Raw genomic sequence first — 18,478 nt, 5'->3', positions numbered from 1 at the left:
CATGAAAGATTATACCACTGAATGGGTTTTGTGTGTCTTTGTGTGTCATATCAGTTGTTGTTTGAATCCATATACATCTAAAGGTATGTTAATATGTGTATAACGTAATATATCTGTATATGAGTTTGAATGGATAGTGGTGTTGATAAGTTTGGTGTGAACCTCTAGTCATTAGTATATATAGTTACATCAATAATTTTACAGATTAAAATATCCACAAAACACAGAAACAGAAATAGTATTTGATGTTTTAAAAGGAGAGCTAGATTAACATCACTCTGTCCAGGTAATATCCAAATCTCCCCAGTTATCCTCGGATACCCCTAAGGCCTTCCACACTGCTTTGGAAGCATCAACAATATTATTAGGGCAAGGGGGTTGATAGTCATGATCATCATCGCACCCCATAGTAGAGTCACACTCATCCACAACCATTGCCTTTACACTCCTCCCATTTCCATTGATGGTAATATACTTGTGGCACCTATCCCCTCCCTTGTACCATCCAGTTGACAGCGCCACAACTGGTGTGTCATCAGAGTGGTATTGGTTGTCACACTCCGACGGACCACCACCATCACCTCCCTTTTGGAAACTGTTTATTGTCAGTGTTGCTTTAGTATCGCCTGTCACTGGAGGCGAGCATGTATACGTGGTGTAAAACTTACCTTGGACACAACAATCCGAGTTGTTCTCACGGTTGCATTCTCCTGGAGGCGGTTTTCTTCCCCGGATACCACCACTTGGTTTGCATGTCTGAGCATTGATCTCCAATGAAGTTGTTGCCAGGAGAACCAAGAACAGAAAAAAACCCAAATTCTTCATTGCCTTTTAGATGTTGCTAGTTACTGTTTACAATGCTGTTGGATGAGTAGCAAGGCAAATGGGTTGTGCTAATATAGCCTTTTGCTTAACAAAGAGCCAAGATAATAGTCAACTCTGTTGTATTTTTTTTTTCAACTGAATGTTGTTCTACGCCAATAAAACATCCTTTGGATATTCACTTTCCCATTTAAGAAAACCAAGTTATTTTTAGTGCACGGACATACTACAATATTGTCCATTATGCTAGCTGCATGTTGTGTGTAATTTTGTCTCATTGTTGATTTATAAAGTATATCTAAAATTACAGCGACTATTATTTTATTTGGGGAAAATATTTTCCATTGATTCTGTAAAAATAATAGTTTCAAAATTTTACCAATCTAGCCGCATATTTGTCTTTTATATTAAACATGCAGGTAAAATCATGTTAGTATATATGATACTCCATATTGCTTAATTAGTACGTAACATTACTCATCATTCCACATAATTAACCATGACCTTATCATATTACGTTTTAACCTGGCCTTTGGTTCTTGCATCAAAGAAAATGTACTATATATCAAGCTGTACATATACATTTGGTACAAATATAGAAATACTGACATTAAGAGTCCTGTGGCTAGTATTCCACAGTTAATGTTCCACGCACGTAGGCTTTGATGCGGGTTGACACTTGCCGTTGAGATGGTGCGGTTTACTATTCAGTTTTCAATATTTGAAAATTTGATTCCAACTTGTAAGTTATCATGTAATTATATTTCTATCTCTATCATCTACGTCTGTTTTAGCAAATTTATAGATCTGAGTGTCTTTAAATATCACGGGCCGACACTAACTTAATACATAAAAACAGTGTATATAATTATCCTAATACTATTTCACCTTACGGTACACCATTTTTTGAACTAAAAATGTATCCCATAGTAAGTTCCCTTTTTTAGATTTATATGGATTGTCAAAAATATCCTATGAGTTATTAGCTTTCAATATATCTATTTACAATTTTTGGTTATATAAGCTTAATAAAATATTTTATAACAAAAATATAACCAACCACATTATTAATTCAAATTAAGTTAATTTTTTAAAATGACAATTGCTAAATAAAATAATTATATTCGAAACATAAAGATAAGTTGGTGATGAGTGAGACACAAATAAATTATTTTAATTTGTTTTAGAACGACATTGGATATATGGAAGAATTGTGTTGAGGTGAAGAACAAAATTGTCGCCAACGAATTGTTGTGGGTGCCATAGTGGGAGTAGGGTTGGTAGTGAATCTCATAATAAAATAAAAGATAATAAGAATTAGAAAAATACAAAATAATCTGTTAAGGACAATATACTATTTTAATGTCGGGTAGGAACATATAGTGGTATAATAGAATATCAAAAAGATAGTCCAGGTGCAAAGGATAAAAAACATAATAGATATGAACAGATTACAAAAATAGAAATTTTGACCAAACCAATTAATATAATCTACTAAAATTTGAATACATGTTTATTTGGCATGGCTATTTAATACAAACATGAGACCATTAACTATATACGCATGGTACACTCGATAGCGTTAACTTATATAGACATACTTTCGCTGATCTACACTCCTACAATAAATTCTAACTTATTTAAATTTTGTTTAATATGATACAGACCCCTAAATTGAATCATAAAATTCTGACATGAAAGCCATGTTTTTTTTTCAAATTTCAAAATTAATATTCCAACTATCTTGTCTGAAATTTAAGAATACTTTTCAGGAGTTTATGTTCCGGTGTGATTCTCGATTTATTCAAATTTCGTTAAACTGATTATGTTTAAATTTCATTATCAATTCCCAACTATCCATGTGTGAATTTTGTTAATACCCTACAATACGTCAAGTTCCGTTTTTATTTTTGATTAATTCATAAGAATAAACTATATTTGACTGAATATGGTCATGGCTCTTCTCTCTTTGTATGAGTATTTTAGTAGTAGTTTTTACTGGATTTAAGTTGTAGGCTGCTGTTTGAGGGTGAAGAACACTTCCGTGTTATTTTCTATAAAACAAAATGAACTTAAGGGTAATTCATTAAAAATAGGCAAACAAGTTTTCTATTTTAAATTGGATTGAATGTTTATATAATTAGACGATAGAACAATTAAGTTAGGTTATAGAGATCATATGTATAATTGTTAAATGATGTATTTTAATCTTTATGGTTTCATGATGGAAGGCTTGTTGTGGAGAGCATTTGATACATTCCAGTTGAATGTTAGATAATTTTGTTTAATTGAGCCTCAACACTGTGAAACCTTAGAAATAATGGGATCTCCCTTGGTTAGTTATTTTTACAAACACAATTGATATCTTTGAAATGAGTTTACACATGTTAGTTTGGTTGTTTCAGTTGCATACCTACTATCTTGTTTAGCCTACTAGACATGATATATAGAGTCAGTCTTGCGTGATTTGCATGTATCTCGTAGACGACTGCATACATATTCACTCTTTTATACATTGTAGGCTGTATACACCATCTCAAAACGATACTCCCCCCACGGAGAATGATTCAACCAAAACAAGAGATCAACAAGTCTCACAAAGACATGGGAACCCTCATGAAAAGCGAACTAAGATGAACGCATCATATGTCAAAATGACCACTCAAAGTTCCATTTTCCTTCTATGTCCTTTTTGACGGCCATTGCGGCTCCGTAACAGCATCATACTTGAAAAATCATGCCATGAAATTATTCTTTCAAGATTATAATCATTATGCATAATTTAACCATTTTTAAAGGATGTAAAACCTTCCCATTGCAAAGCCTTTCTACTGGCCGACCAAACCCTCACTAACTAAAGCAACATTATCAATTACTATAGGACAATCATATTAACTGTTTTCATTCTTGTACATCAACTGTAAATCGTTAATGTCAGTTTTGAGATTTTAAATCCTTTGAATATAACTTTCTCAAGCTTTAGAGTAAGGAGAAAGGCCCCTTTAGCACCTCTTTCCAAGAGATAGGAGTATCACTCATTCTTTGCTCAATAAGGAAGTTTAAACACATATTGCTTTAATTAGAAAAGCATCGATCATTAGTGATGCTCTCCCGAGAATCTCCTGTGAGAACAACAAAGAAATCATGAAATACTATTTTTGTAACACAAGCAATAATCAATCGTGATATTCCACGACGTGAATCACACTCTTACCGGAAAATCATGACTGAGAGACTTCTTAAGCATGGTCGACTACCTTTCGTTTTTGTCTACATAAATCTAGTGCAGTCTTGTGTCGGGATTGAATCGCAATTCCATTGTCACAAGAAGATATGCCATGTTATTTAGATGAAAAGAAGAGAGTGGAACAATTAGGTGTGTATACTGAAGATTGTGGTCTCAACTGTGAGCGCAGGCAGTCATACCGACCCTAGGAGGCTGGCATATGGAGTTACCAATCGGTTAGAAAATCATCCCTTCATATGTCAAAATGACCACTGTAAGTTCCATTTTCCTTCTATGCCATTTTTGACGGTCATTGCGGCTCGGTAACAAGATCATACTTAAAAAATCACGCATTGAAATTATTCTTTCAATATTTTGAGCTCCCACAACCATTATACATAATTTAATCATTTTTAAAGGATGTAAACCCTTCCCATTGCAAAGCCTTTCTGCTAGCTTACCAAACCATCACTAACTAAAGTAGCATCATCAATTACTATGGGACAACCACATTAATTGTATTAATTTTCGTACATCCATTGTAAATCGTTAATGCTGGATTTCGAGATTTTAAACCCTTAGAAGACAACTTTCAAAAGCTTTAGAGTAAATAGAAAGGGCCTTTTAGCACCTCTTTCCAAGAGATAGGAGTATCGTTCACTCTTTGCTCAATAAGAAAATGGAAACACATATTCCTTTAATTAGAAAAGCATAGATCATTAGTGATGTTCTCTTGAGAATCTCTTGTGAGAACAACAGAGAAAACATGAAATACTGTTTTTGTAAGACAAGCATGAATTAATTGTGATATTCTACAAGGAGAATCATACGCTTACCGGAAAACCATGACTGAGAGTCTTCTTAAGCATGGTCGGCTGGATTTCGTTTTGTCTCCGTCAATCTAGTGGTGTCTTGTGTCGGAATGGAATCGCAATTCCATTGTCAGAAGAAGATATGCCATGTTATTTAGATGAGAAGAAGAGAGTGGAAGAATTAGGTGTGTATACTGAAGATGGGCATCTCAACTATGAGCTAGCGGTCATGCGGGCCGTAGGAGGCTGGCATATGAAGTTACCAATCAGTTAGAAAATCATCCCTTCTTAGAAAAAAAGAAGCGAGACAAATGGTGTTCTACGAAGATGATGAGTTTATGATTATCGGATGAGTTTATGATAATTATCGGATGTGCTGGGATTTGGCATGTGGCATCAAATCAAGAAGTTGTCGGTGTTGCGATTACCTATGGGTGATAATTTTACTGCTAATAATCACGCCGAGTCTTTTACGGGTTATGTTGCCCGTGATTATGGTGCGGGGTGTTGTCTGATTGCATAAAGGGAATTAGAATGTGAAATTACATATATATATATTTTTATTACTATTGTGTTCGTGGTAAAGTCTATTTGTAAGGCTGCTTCATATGAGTTGGAAAAAGTAGCGTATAATTTTGTAGTGGAATCGATTCTACCATGAAAGATTATAGCACCTAAATGTTTTTTTTTGTCTCTCTGTGTGTCCTATCCATTGTTGTTTGAATACATATACATCTATTTGCATGTTAATATATGTATAACATAGCATATGTATATATGGGTTTTAATGGATTGGTGCTGATAAGTTTGGTGTGAACCTCTAGTCATTAGTATATATAGTTACATCAATACCTTTACAGATTAATATCTTTGAAATGAGTTTTCTCATGCTAGTTTGGTTGTTTCAGTTGCAGACCTACTATCTTGTTTATCTTACTAGACGTGATATATAAAGTAAATCTTGCTTAATTTGAATCTATCTCGTGATATATAAAGTAATGCATACATATTCAGCTTTTAGTACATTGTAATTTGTCTAGATAGTCTGAAAACCTTACCACCCCAACCCCCACCCCGCGCGCACGACAAAATTCAACGAAACATGAGACAGAGAAGTTTCACATAGACATCGGAATTCTCACGCAAAGCAAACTAAAATGAACGCATCGTATGTCAAAATGACCACTCCCAGTTCCATTTTTCTTCTATGCCATTTTTGATGGCCATTACGGTTCCGTAACAACATCATACTTGAAAAATCACGCCATGAAATTATTCTTTCAAGATTATGAGCTCCCACAATCATCGTACAAAAGGTTATCATTTTTAAAGGATGTAAAACATTCCCATTACAAAGCCTTTCTACTAGCTGACCAAACCCTCACTAACTAAAGTAGCGTCATCAATTACTATGGGACAACCGCATTAACTGTTTTCGTACATAAATTTTAAATCGTTAATGCCGGTTTTCGAGATTTAAAACCCTTAGAATACAACTTTCACAAGCTTTTGATTAAAGAGAAATGGCGTTTAGCACCTCTTTACGGAAAATGGTGTTGAGCGACGATGATGAGTTTATGATTATCAGATGTGCTGGGATTTGGGATGTGGTATCAAATCAAGAAGCTGTCGGTGTTGCGAATTCATATGGGTGATAATTTTACTGCTATTGTGGTTTTGTTTTGATAATAATCAGGTAGAGTCTGTTAAAGGTTCGGTTTGCCTGTGATTACGGTGCAGGGTATTGTCTGATTGCATAAAGGGAATTAGAATGTGAAAATACATAATTTTTTTTTATTGTGTTTGTGGTGAAGTCTATTTGTAGGGCTGCTTCATATGAGTAGGAAAAAGTAGTCTAAAATTTAGTAGTGGAATTGATTCTATCATGAAAGATTATACCACTGAATGGGTTTTGTGTGTCTTTGTGTGTCATATCAGTTGTTGTTTGAATCCATATACATCTAAAGGTATGTTAATATGTGTATAACGTAATATATCTGTATATGGGTTTGAATGGATAGTGGTGTTGATAAGTTTGGTGTGAACCTCTAGTCATTAGTATATATAGTTACATCAATAATTTTACAGATTAAAATATCCGCAAAACACAGAAACAGAAATAGTATTTGATGTTTTAAAAGGAGAGCTAGATTAACATCACTCTGTCCAGGTAATATCCAAATCTCCCCAGTTATCCTCGGATACCCCTAAGGCCTTCCACACTGCTTTGGAAGCATCAACAATATTATTAGGGCAAGGGGGTTGATAGTCATGATCATCATCGCACCCCATAGTAGAGTCACACTCATCCACAACCATTGCCTTTACACTCCTCCCATTTCCATTGATGGTAATATACTTGTGGCACCTATCCCCTCCCTTGTACCATCCAGTTGACAGCGCCACAACTGGTGTGTCATCAGAGTGGTATTGGTTGTCACACTCCGACGGACCAACACCATCACCTCCCTTTTGGAAACTGTTTATTGTCAGTGTTGCTTTAGTATCGCCTGTCACTGGAGGCGAGCATGTATACGTGGTGTAAAACTTACCTTGGACACAACAATCCGAGTTGTTCTCACGGTTGCATTCTCCTGGAGGCGGTTTTCTTCCCCGGATACCACCACTTGGTTTGCATGTCTGAGCATTGATCTCCAATGAAGTTGTTGCCAGGAGAACCAAGAACAGAAAAAAACCCAAATTCTTCATTGCCTTTTAGATGTTGCTAGTTACTGTTTACAATGCTGTTGGATGAGTAGCAAGGCAAATGGGTTGTGCTAATATAGCCTTTTGCTTAACAAAGAGCCAAGATAATAGTCAACTCTGTTGTATTTTTTTTTTCAACTGAATGTTGTTCTACGCCAATAAAACATCCTTTGGATATTCACTTTCCCATTTAAGAAAACCAAGTTATTTTTAGTGCACGGACATACTACAATATTGTCCATTATGCTAGCTGCATGTTGTGTGTAATTTTGTCTCATTGTTGATTTATAAAGTATATCTAAAATTACAGCGACTATTATTTTATTTGGGGAAAATATTTTCCATTGATTCTGTAAAAATAATAGTTTCAAAATTTTACCAATCTAGCCGCATATTTGTCTTTTATATTAAACATGCAGGTAAAATCATGTTAGTATATATGATACTCCATATTGCTTAATTAGTACGTAACATTACTCATCATTCCACATAATTAACCATGACCTTATCATATTACGTTTTAACCTGGCCTTTGGTTCTTGCATCAAAGAAAATGTACTATATATCAAGCTGTACATATACATTTGGTACAAATATAGAAATACTGACATTAAGAGTCCTGTGGCTAGTATTCCACAGTTAATGTTCCACGCACGTAGGCTTTGATGCGGGTTGACACTTGCCGTTGAGATGGTGCGGTTTACTATTCAGTTTTCAATATTTGAAAATTTGATTCCAACTTGTAAGTTATCATGTAATTATATTTCTATCTCTATCATCTACGTCTGTTGTAGCAAATTTATAGATCTGAGTGTCTTTAAATATCACGGGCCGACACTAACTTAATACATAAAAACAGTGTATATAATTATCCTAATACTATTTCACCTTACGTTACACCATTTTTTGAACTAAAAATGTATCCCATAGTAAGTTCCCTTTTTTAGATTTATATGGATTGTCAAAAATATCCTATGAGTTATTAGCTTTCAATATATCTATTTACAATTTTTGGTTATATAAGCTTAATAAAATATTTTATAACAAAAATATAACCAACCACATTATTAATTCAAATTATGTTAATCTTTTAAAATGACAATTGCTAAATAAAATAATTATATTCGAAACATAAAGATAAGTTGGTGATGAGTGAGACACAAATAAATTATTTTAATTTGTTTTAGAACGACATTGGATATATGGAAGAATTGTGTCGAGGTGAAGAACAAAATTGTCGCCAACGAATTGTTGTGGGTGCCATAGTGGGAGTAGGGTTGGTAGTGAATCTGATAATAAAATAAAAGATAATAAGAATTAGAAAAATACAAAATAATCTGTTAAGGACAATATACTATTTTAATGTCGGGTAGGAACGTATAGTGGTATAATAGAATATCAAAAAGATAGTCCAGGTGCAAAGGATAAAAAACATAATAGATATGAACACATTACAAAAATAGAAATTTTGACCAAACCAATTAATATAATCTACTAAAAGTTGAATACATGTTTATTTGGCATGGTTATTTAATACACACATGAGACCATTAACTATATACGCATGGTACACTCGAAAGCGTTAACTTATATATACATACTTTCGCTGATCTACACTCCTACAATAAATTCTAACTTATTTAAATTTTGTTTAATATGATACAGACCCCTAAATTGAATCATAAAATTCTGACATGAAAGCCATGTTTTTTTTTCAAATTTCAAAATTAATATTCCAACTATCTTGTCTGAAATTTAGGAATACTTTTCAGGAGTTTATGTTCCGGTGTGATTCTCGATTTATTCAAATTTCGTTAAACTGATTATGTTTAAATTTCATTATCAATTCCCAACTATCCATGTGTGAATTCTGTTAATACCCTACAATACGTCAAGTTCCGTTTTTATTTTTGATTAATTCATAAGAATAAACTATATTTGACTGAATATGGTCGTGGCTCTTCTCTCTTTGTATGAGTATTTTAGTAGTAGTTTTTACTGGATTTAAGTTGTAGGCTGCTGTTTGAGGGTGAAGAACACTTCTGTGTTATTTTCTATAAAACAAAATGAACTTAAGAGTAATTCATTAAAAATAGGCAAACAAGTTTTCTATTTTAAATTGGATTGAATGTTTATATAATTAGACGATAGAACAATTAAGTTAGGTTATAGAGATCATATGTATAATTGTTAAAAGATGTATTTTAATCTTTATGGTTTCATGATGGAAGGCTTGTTGTGGAGAGCATTTGATACATTCTAGTTGAATGTTAGATAATTTTGTTTAATTGAGCCTCAACACTGTGAAACCTTAGAAATAATGGGATCTCCCTTGGTTAGTTATTTTTACAAACACAATTGATATCTTTGAAATGAGTTTACACATGTTAGTTTGGTTGTTTCAGTTGCATACCTACTATCTTGTTTAGCCTACTAGACATGATATATAGAGTCAGTCTTGCGTGATTTGCATGTATCTCGTAGACGAATGCATACATATTCACTCTTTTATACATTGTAGGCTGTATACACCATCTCAAAACCATACTCCCCCCCACGGAGAATGATTCAACCAAAACAAGAGATCAACAATTCTCACAAAGACATGGGAACCCTCATGAAAAGCGAACTAAGATGAACGCATCATATGTCAAAATGAGCACTCAAAGTTCCATTTTCCTTCTATGTCCTTTTTGACGGCCATTGCGGCTCCGTAACAGCATCATACTTGAAAAATCATGCCATGAAATTATTCTTTCAAGATTATAATCATTATGCATAATTTAACCATTTTTAAAGGATGTAAAACCTTCCCATTGCAAAGCCTTTCTACTGGCCGACCAAACCCTCACTAACTAAAGCAACATTATCAATTACTATAGGACAATCATATTAACTGTTTTCATCCTTGTACATCAACTGTAAATCGTTAATGTCAGTTTTGAGATTTTAAACCCTTTGAATATAACTTTCTCAAGCTTTAGAGTAAGGAGAAAGGCCCCTTTAGCACCTCTTTCCAAGAGATAGGAGTATCACTCATTCTTTGCTCAATAAGGAAGTTTAAACACATATTGCTTTAATTAGAAAAGCATCGATCATTAGTGATGCTCTCCCGAGAATCTCCTGTGAGAACAACAAAGAAATCATGAAATACTATTTTTGTAAAACAAGCAATAATCAATCGTGATATTCCACGACGTGAATCACACTCTTACCGGAAAATCATGACTGAGAGACTTCTTAAGCATGGTCGACTAGCTTTCGTTTTTGTCTACATAAATCTAGTGCAGTCTTGTGTCGGGATTGAATCGCAATTCCATTGTCACAAGAAGATATGCCATGTTATTAAGATGAAAAGAAGAGAGTGGAACAATTTGGTGTGTATACTGAAGATTGTGGTCTTAACTGTGAGCGCATGCAGTCATACCGGCCCTAGGAGGCTGGCATATGGAGTTACCAATCGGTTAGAAAATCATCCCTTCATATGTCAAAATGACCACTGTAAGTTCCATTTTCCTTCTATGCCATTTTTGACCGTCATTGCGGCTCGGTAACAAGATCATACTTAAAAAATCACGCATTGAAATTATTCTTTCAATATTTTGAGCTCCCACAACCATTATACATAATTTAATCATTTTTAAAGGATGTAAACCCTTCCCATTGCAAAGCCTTTCTGCTAGCTTACCAAACCCTCACTAACTAAAGTAGCATCATCAATTACTATGGGACAACCACATTAATTGTATTAATTTTCGTACATCCATTGTAAATCGTTAATGCTGGATTTCGAGATTTTAAACCCTTAGAAGACAACTTTCAAAAGCTTTAGAGTAAATAGAAAGGGCCTTTTAGCACCTCTTTCCAAGAGATAGGAGTATCGTTCACTCTTTGCTCAATAAGAAAATGGAAACACATATTCCTTTCATTAGAAAAGCATAGATCATTAGTGATGTTCTCTTGAGAATCTCTTGTGAGAACAACAAAGAAAACATGAAATACTGTTTTTGTCAAACAAGCATGAATTAATCGTGATATTCTACGAGGAGAATCATACGCTTACCGGAAAACCATGACTGAGAGTCGTCTTAAGCATGGTCGGCTGGTTCGTTTTGTCTCCATCAATCTAGTGCTGTCTTGTGTCGGAATGGAATCGCAATTCCATTGTCAGAAGAAGATATACTATGTTATTTAGATGAGAAGAAGAGAGTGGAAGAATTAGGTGTGTATACTGAAGATGGGCATCTCAACTATGAGCTAGCGGTCATGCGGGCCGTAGCAGGCTGGCATATGAAGTTACCAATCAGTTAGAAAATCATCCCTTCTTAGAAAGAAAGAAGCGAGACAAATGGTGTTCTACGAAGATGATGAGTTTATGATTATCGGATGAGTTTATGGTAATTATCGGATGTGCTGGGATTTGGCATGTGGCATCAAATCAAGAAGTTGTCGGTGTTGCGATTACCTATGGGTGATAATTTTACTGCTAATAATCACGCTGAGTCTTTTGCGGGTTCGTGTCGCCCGTGATTATGGTGCGGGGTGTTGGCTGATTGCATAAAGGGTGTTGTCTGATTGCATAAAGGGAATTAGAATGTGAAATTACATATATATATATATATATATATATATATATATATATATATATATATATATATATATATATATATATATTATTGTGTTCGTGGTAAAGCCTATTTGTAAGGCTGCTTCATATGAGTTGGAAAAAGTTGCGTATAATTTTGTAGTGGAATCGATTCTACCATGAAAGATTATAGCACTGAAATGTTTTTTTTTGTCTCTCTGTGTGTCCTATCCATTGTTGTTTGAATACATATACATCTATTGGTATGTTAATATATGTATAACATAGCATATGTATATATGGGTTTTAATGGATTGGTGCTGATAAGTTTGGTGTGAACCTCTAGTTATTAGTATATATAGTTACATCAATACCTTTACAGATTAATATCTTTGAAATGAGTTTTCTCATGCTAGTTTGGTTGTTTCAGTTGCAGACCTACCATCTTGTTTATCTTACTAGACGTGATATATAAAGTAAATCTTGCTTAATTTGAATCTATCTCGTGATATATAAAGTAATGCTTTTAGTACATTGTAATTTGTCTAGATAGTCTCAAAACCTTACCACCCCCAACCCCCACCCCGTGCGCACGACAAAATTCAACCTAAACGTGAGACAGAGAAGTTTCACATAGACATCGGAATTCTCACGCAAAGCAAACTAAGATGAACGCATCGTTTGTCAAAATGACCACTCCAAGTTCCATTTTTCTTTTACGCCATTTTTAATGGCCATTACAGTTCCATAACAACATCATACTTGAAAAATCACGCCATGAAATTATTCTTTCAAGATTATGAGCTCCCACAATCATCGTACAAAAGGTTATCATTTTTAATGGATGTAAAACATTCCCATTACAAAGCCTTTCTACTAGCTGACCAAACCCTCACTAACTAAAGTAGCGTCATCAATTACTATGGGACAACCGCATTAACTGTTTTCGTACATAAATTTTAAATCGTTAATGCCGGTTTTCGAGATTTAAAACCCTTAGAATACAACTTTCACAAGCTTTTGATTAAAGAGAAATGGCGTTTAGCACCTCTTTCCGGAAAATGGTGTTGAGCGACGATGATGAGTTTATGATTATCAGATGTGGTATCAAATCAAGAAGCTGTTGGTGTTGTGAATTCATATGGGTGTATTTTAATCTTTATGGTTTCATGATGGAAGGCTTGTTATGGAGAGCATTTGATACATTCCAGTTGAATGTTAGATAATTTTGTTTAATTGAGCCTCAACACTTTGAAACCATTAGAAATAATGGGATCTCCCCTGGTTAGTTATTTTTACAAAGACAATTGATATCTTTGAAATGAGTTTACACATGTTAGTTTGGTTGTTTCAGTTGCATACCTACTATCTTGTTTAGCCTACTAGACATGATATATAGAGTCAGTCTTGCGTGATTTGCATGTATCTCGTAGACGAATGCATACATATTCACTCTTTTATACATTGTAGGCTGTATACACCATCTCAAAACCATACTCCCCCCACGGAGAATGATTCAACCCAAACAAGAGATCAACAAGTCTCACAAAGACATGGGAACCCTCATGAAAAGCGAACTAAGATGAACGCATCATATGTCAAAATGACCACTCAAAGTTCCATTTTCCTTCTATGTCCTTTTTGACGGCCATTGCGGCTCCGTAACAGCATCATACTTGAAAAATCATGCCATGAAATTATTCTTTCAAGATTATAATCATTATGCATAATTTAACCATTTTTAAAGGATGTAAAACCTTCCCATTGCAAAGCCTTTCTACTAGCCGACCAAACCCTCACTAACTAAAGCAACATTATCAATTACTATAGGACAATCATATTAACTGTTTTCATCCTTGTACATCAACTGTAAATCGTTAATGTCAGTTTTGAGATTTTAAACCCTTTGAATATAACTTTCTCAAGCTTTAGAGTAAGGAGAAAGGCCCCTTTAGCACCTCTTTCCAAGAGATAGGAGTATCACTCATTCTTTGCTCAATAAGGAAGTTTAAACACATATTGCTTTAATAAGAAAAGCATCGATCATTAGTGATGCTCTCCCGAGAATCTCCTGTGAGAACAAAAAAGAAATCATGAAATACTATTTTTGTAAAACAAGCAATAATCAATCGTGATATTCCACGACGTGAATCACACTCTTACCGGAAAATCATGACCGAGAGACTTCTTAAGCATGGTCGACTAGCTTTCGTTTTTGTCTCCATAAATCTAGTGCAGTCTTGTGTCGGGATTGAATCGCAATTCCATTGTCACAAGAAGATATGCCATGTTATTTAGATGAAAAGAAGAGAGTGGAACAATTAGGTGTGTATACTGAAGATTGTGGTCTCAACTGTGAGCGCAGGCAGTCATACCGGCCCTAGGAGGCTGGCATATGGAGTTACCAATCGGTTAGAAAATCATCCCTTCATATGTAAAAATGACCACTGTAAGTTCCATTTTCCTTCTATGCCATTTTTGACGGTCATTGCGGCTCGGTAACAAGATCATACTTAAAAAATCACGCATTGAAATTATTCTTTCAATATTTTGAGCTCCCACAACCATTATACATAATCTAATCATTTTTAAAGGATGTAAACCCTTCCCATTGCAAAGCCTTTCTGCTAGCTTACCAAACCCTCACTAACTAAAGTAGCATCATCAATTACTATGGGACAACCACATTAATTGTATTAATTTTCGTACATCCATTGTAAATCGTTAATGCTGGATTTCGAGATTTTAAACCCTTAGAAGACAACTTTCAAAAGCTTTAGAGTAAATAGAAAGGGCCTTTTAGCACCTCTTTCCAAGAGATAGGAGTATCGTTCACTCTTTGCTCAATAAGAAAATGGAAACACATATTCCTTTAATTAGAAAAGCATAGATCATTAGTGATGTTCTCTTGAGAATCTCTTGTGAGAACAACAAAGAAAACATGAAATACTGTTTTTGTAAGACAAGCATGAATTAATTGTGATATTCTACAAGGAGAATCATACGCTTACCGGAAAACCATGACTGAGAGTCTTCTTAAGCATGGTCGGCTGGATTTCGTTTTGTCTACGTCAATCTAGTGCTGTCTTGTGTCGGAATGGAATCGCAATTCCATTGTCAGAAGAAGATATGCCATGTTATTTAGATGAGAAGAAGAGAGTGGAAGAATTAGGTGTGTATACTGAAGATGGGCATCTCAACTATGAGCTAGCGGTCATGCGGGCCGTAGGAGGCTGGCATATGAAGCTACCAATCAGTTAGAAAATCATCCCTTCTTAGAAAAAAAGAAGCGAGACAAATGGTGTTCTACGAAGATGATGAGTTTATGATTATCGGATGAGTTTATGATAATTATCGGATGTGCTGGGATTTGGCATGTGGCATCAAATCAAGAAGTTGTCGGTGTTGCGATTACCTATGGGTGATAATTTTACTGCTAATAATCACGCCGAGTCTTTTACGGGTTATGTTGCCCGTGATTATGGTGCGGGGTGTTGTCTGATTGCATAAAGGGTGTTGTCTGATTGCATAAAGGGAATTAGAATGTGAAATTACATATATATATATATTTTTTATTATTATTGTGTTCGTGGTAAAGTCTATTTGTAAGGCTGCTTCATATGAGTTGGAAAAAGTAGCGTATAATTTTGTAGTGGAATCGATTCTACCATGAAAGATTATAGCACTTAAATGTTTTTTTTTGTCTCTCTGTGTGTCCTATCCATTGTTGTTTGAATACATATACATCTATTGGTATGTTAATATCTGTATAACATAGCATATGTATATATGGGTTTTAATGGATTGGTGCTGATAAGTTTGGTGTGAACCTCTAGTCATTAGTATATATAGTTACATCAATACCTTTACAGATTAATATCTTTGAAATGAGTTTTCTCATGCTAGTTTGGTTGTTTCAGTTGCAGACCTACTATCTTGTTTATCTTACTAGACGTGATATATAAAGTAAATCTTGCTTAATTTGAATCTATCTCGTGATATATAAAGTAATGCATACATATTCAGCTTTTAGTACATTGTAATTTGTCTAGATAGTCTGAAAACCTTACCACCCCCAACCCCCACCCCGCGCGCACGACAAAATTCAACGAAACATGAGACAGAGAAGTTTCACATAGACATCGGAATTCTCACGCAAAGCAAACTAAAATGAACGCATCGTATGTCAAAATGACCACTCCCAGTTCCATTTTTCTTCTATGCCATTTTTGATGGCCATTACGGTTCCGTAACAACATCATACTTGAAAAATCACGCCATGAAATTATTCTTTCAAGATTATGAGCTCCCACAATCATCGTACAAAAGGTTATCATTTTTAAAGGATGTAAAACATTCCCATTACAAAGCCTTTCTACTAGCTGACCAAACCCTCACTAACTAAAGTAGCGTCATCAATTACTATGGGACAACCGCATTAACTGTTTTCGTACATAAATTTTAAATCGTTAATGCCGGTTTTCGAGATTTAAAACCCTTAGAATACAACTTTCACAAGCTTTTGATTAAAGAGAAATGGCGTTTAGCACCTCTTTCAGGAAAATGGTGTTGAGCGACGATGATGAGTTTATGATTATCAGATGTGCTGGGATTTGGGATGTGGTATCAAATCAAGAAGCTGTCGGTGTTGCGAATTCATATGGGTGATAATTTTACTGCTATTGTGGTTTTGTTTTGATAATAATCAGGTAGAGTCTGTTAAAGGTTCGGTTTGCCTGTGATTACGGTGCAGGGTATTGTCTGATTGCATAAAGGGAATTAGAATGTGAAAATACATAAATTTTTTTTATTGTGTTTGTGGTGAAGTCTATTTGTAGGGCTGCTTCATATGAGTAGGAAAAAGTAGTCTAAAATTTAGTAGTGGAATTGATTCTATCATGAAAGATTATACCATTGAATGGGTTTTGTGTGTCTTTGTGTGTCATATCAGTTGTTGTTTGAATCCATATACATCTAAAGGTATGTTAATATGTGTATAACGTAATATATCTGTATATGGGTTTGAATGGATAGTGGTGTTGATAAGTTTGGTGTGAACCTCTAGTCATTAGTATATATAGTTACATCAATAATTTTACAGATTAAAATATCCACAAAACACAGAAACAGAAATAGTATTTGATGTTTTAAAAGGAGAGCTAGATTAACATCACTCTGTCCAGGTAATATCCAAATCTCCCCAGTTATCCTCGGATACCCCTAAGGCCTTCCACACTGCTTTGGAAGCATCAACAATATTATTAGGGCAAGGGGGTTGATAGTCATGATCATCATCGCACCCCATAGTAGAGTCACACTCATCCACAACCATTGCCTTTACACTCCTCCCATTTCCATTGATGGTAATATACTTGTGGCACCTATCCCCTCCCTTGTACCATCCAGTTGACAGCGCCACAACTGGTGTGTCATCAGAGTGGTATTGGTTGTCACACTCCGACGGACCACCACCATCACCTCCCTTTTGGAAACTGTTTATTGTCAGTGTTGCTTTAGTATCGCCTGTCACTGGAGGCGAGCATGTATACGTGGTGTAAAACTTACCTTGGACACAACAATCCGAGTTGTTCTCACGGTTGCATTCTCCTGGAGGCGGTTTTCTTCCCCGGATACCACCACTTGGTTTGCATGTCTGAGCATTGATCTCCAATGAAGTTGTTGCCAGGAGAACCAAGAACAGAAAAAAACCCAAATTCTTCATTGCCTTTTAGATGTTGCTAGTTACTGTTTACAATGCTGTTGGATGAGTAGCAAGGCAAATGGGTTGTGCTAATATAGCCTTTTGCTTAACAAAGAGCCAAGATAATAGTCAACTCTGTTGTATTTTTTTTTTCAACTGAATGTTGTTCTACGCCAATAAAACATCCTTTGGATATTCACTTTCCCATTTAAGAAAACCAAGTTATTTTTAGTGCACGGACATACTACAATATTGTCCATTATGCTAGCTGCATGTTGTGTGTAATTTTGTCTCATTGTTGATTTATAAAGTATATCTAAAATTACAGCGACTATTATTTTATTTGGGGAAAATATTTTCCATTGATTCTGTAAAAATAATAGTTTCAAAATTTTACCAATCTAGCCGCATATTTGTCTTTTATATTAAACATGCAGGTAAAATCATGTTAGTATATATGATACTCCATATTGCTTAATTAGTACGTAACATTACTCATCATTCCACATAATTAACCATGACCTTATCATATTACGTTTTAACCTGGCCTTTGGTTCTTGCATCAAAGAAAATGTACTATATATCAAGCTGTACATATACATTTGGTACAAATATAGAAATACTGA

The 18,478-nt window shown here is 34.8% G+C and overlaps 2 protein-coding genes and 1 pseudogene across 2 annotated transcripts; all 3 read right to left on the bottom strand.

Annotated features, from left to right (window-relative positions):
* Positions 1 to 206: 206 nt before the first annotated feature.
* Positions 207 to 855, bottom strand: LOC145100160 (kiwellin-1-like). Its single transcript, XM_079037537.1, has one exon. It carries the CDS (start codon positions 823 to 825, stop codon positions 274 to 276), a length of 552 nt encoding a protein of 183 aa, XP_078893663.1. The 5' UTR covers positions 826 to 855; the 3' UTR covers positions 207 to 273.
* A 6,098-nt stretch (positions 856 to 6,953) lies between these two features.
* Positions 6,954 to 7,599, bottom strand: LOC145100159 (kiwellin-1 pseudogene; annotated as a pseudogene).
* Positions 7,600 to 17,233: 9,634 nt separating this feature from the next.
* On the bottom strand, positions 17,234 to 17,903 carry LOC145100158 (kiwellin-1-like). The gene has a single exon (XM_079037536.1). The coding sequence runs from the start codon at positions 17,871 to 17,873 to the stop codon at positions 17,322 to 17,324; it is 552 nt and encodes a 183-aa protein (XP_078893662.1). The 5' UTR covers positions 17,874 to 17,903; the 3' UTR covers positions 17,234 to 17,321.
* Positions 17,904 to 18,478: the final 575 nt, after the last annotated feature.

This window comes from Lactuca serriola, chromosome 4 (genome assembly GCF_051521515.1).
Source record: "Lactuca serriola cultivar US96UC23 chromosome 4, Lser_US96UC23_V15, whole genome shotgun sequence".
NCBI lineage: Eukaryota > Viridiplantae > Streptophyta > Magnoliopsida > Asterales > Asteraceae > Lactuca > Lactuca serriola.
The sequence above is the reverse complement of the archived record's forward strand: the minus strand, read 5'-3'. Positions and strand labels throughout refer to the sequence as shown.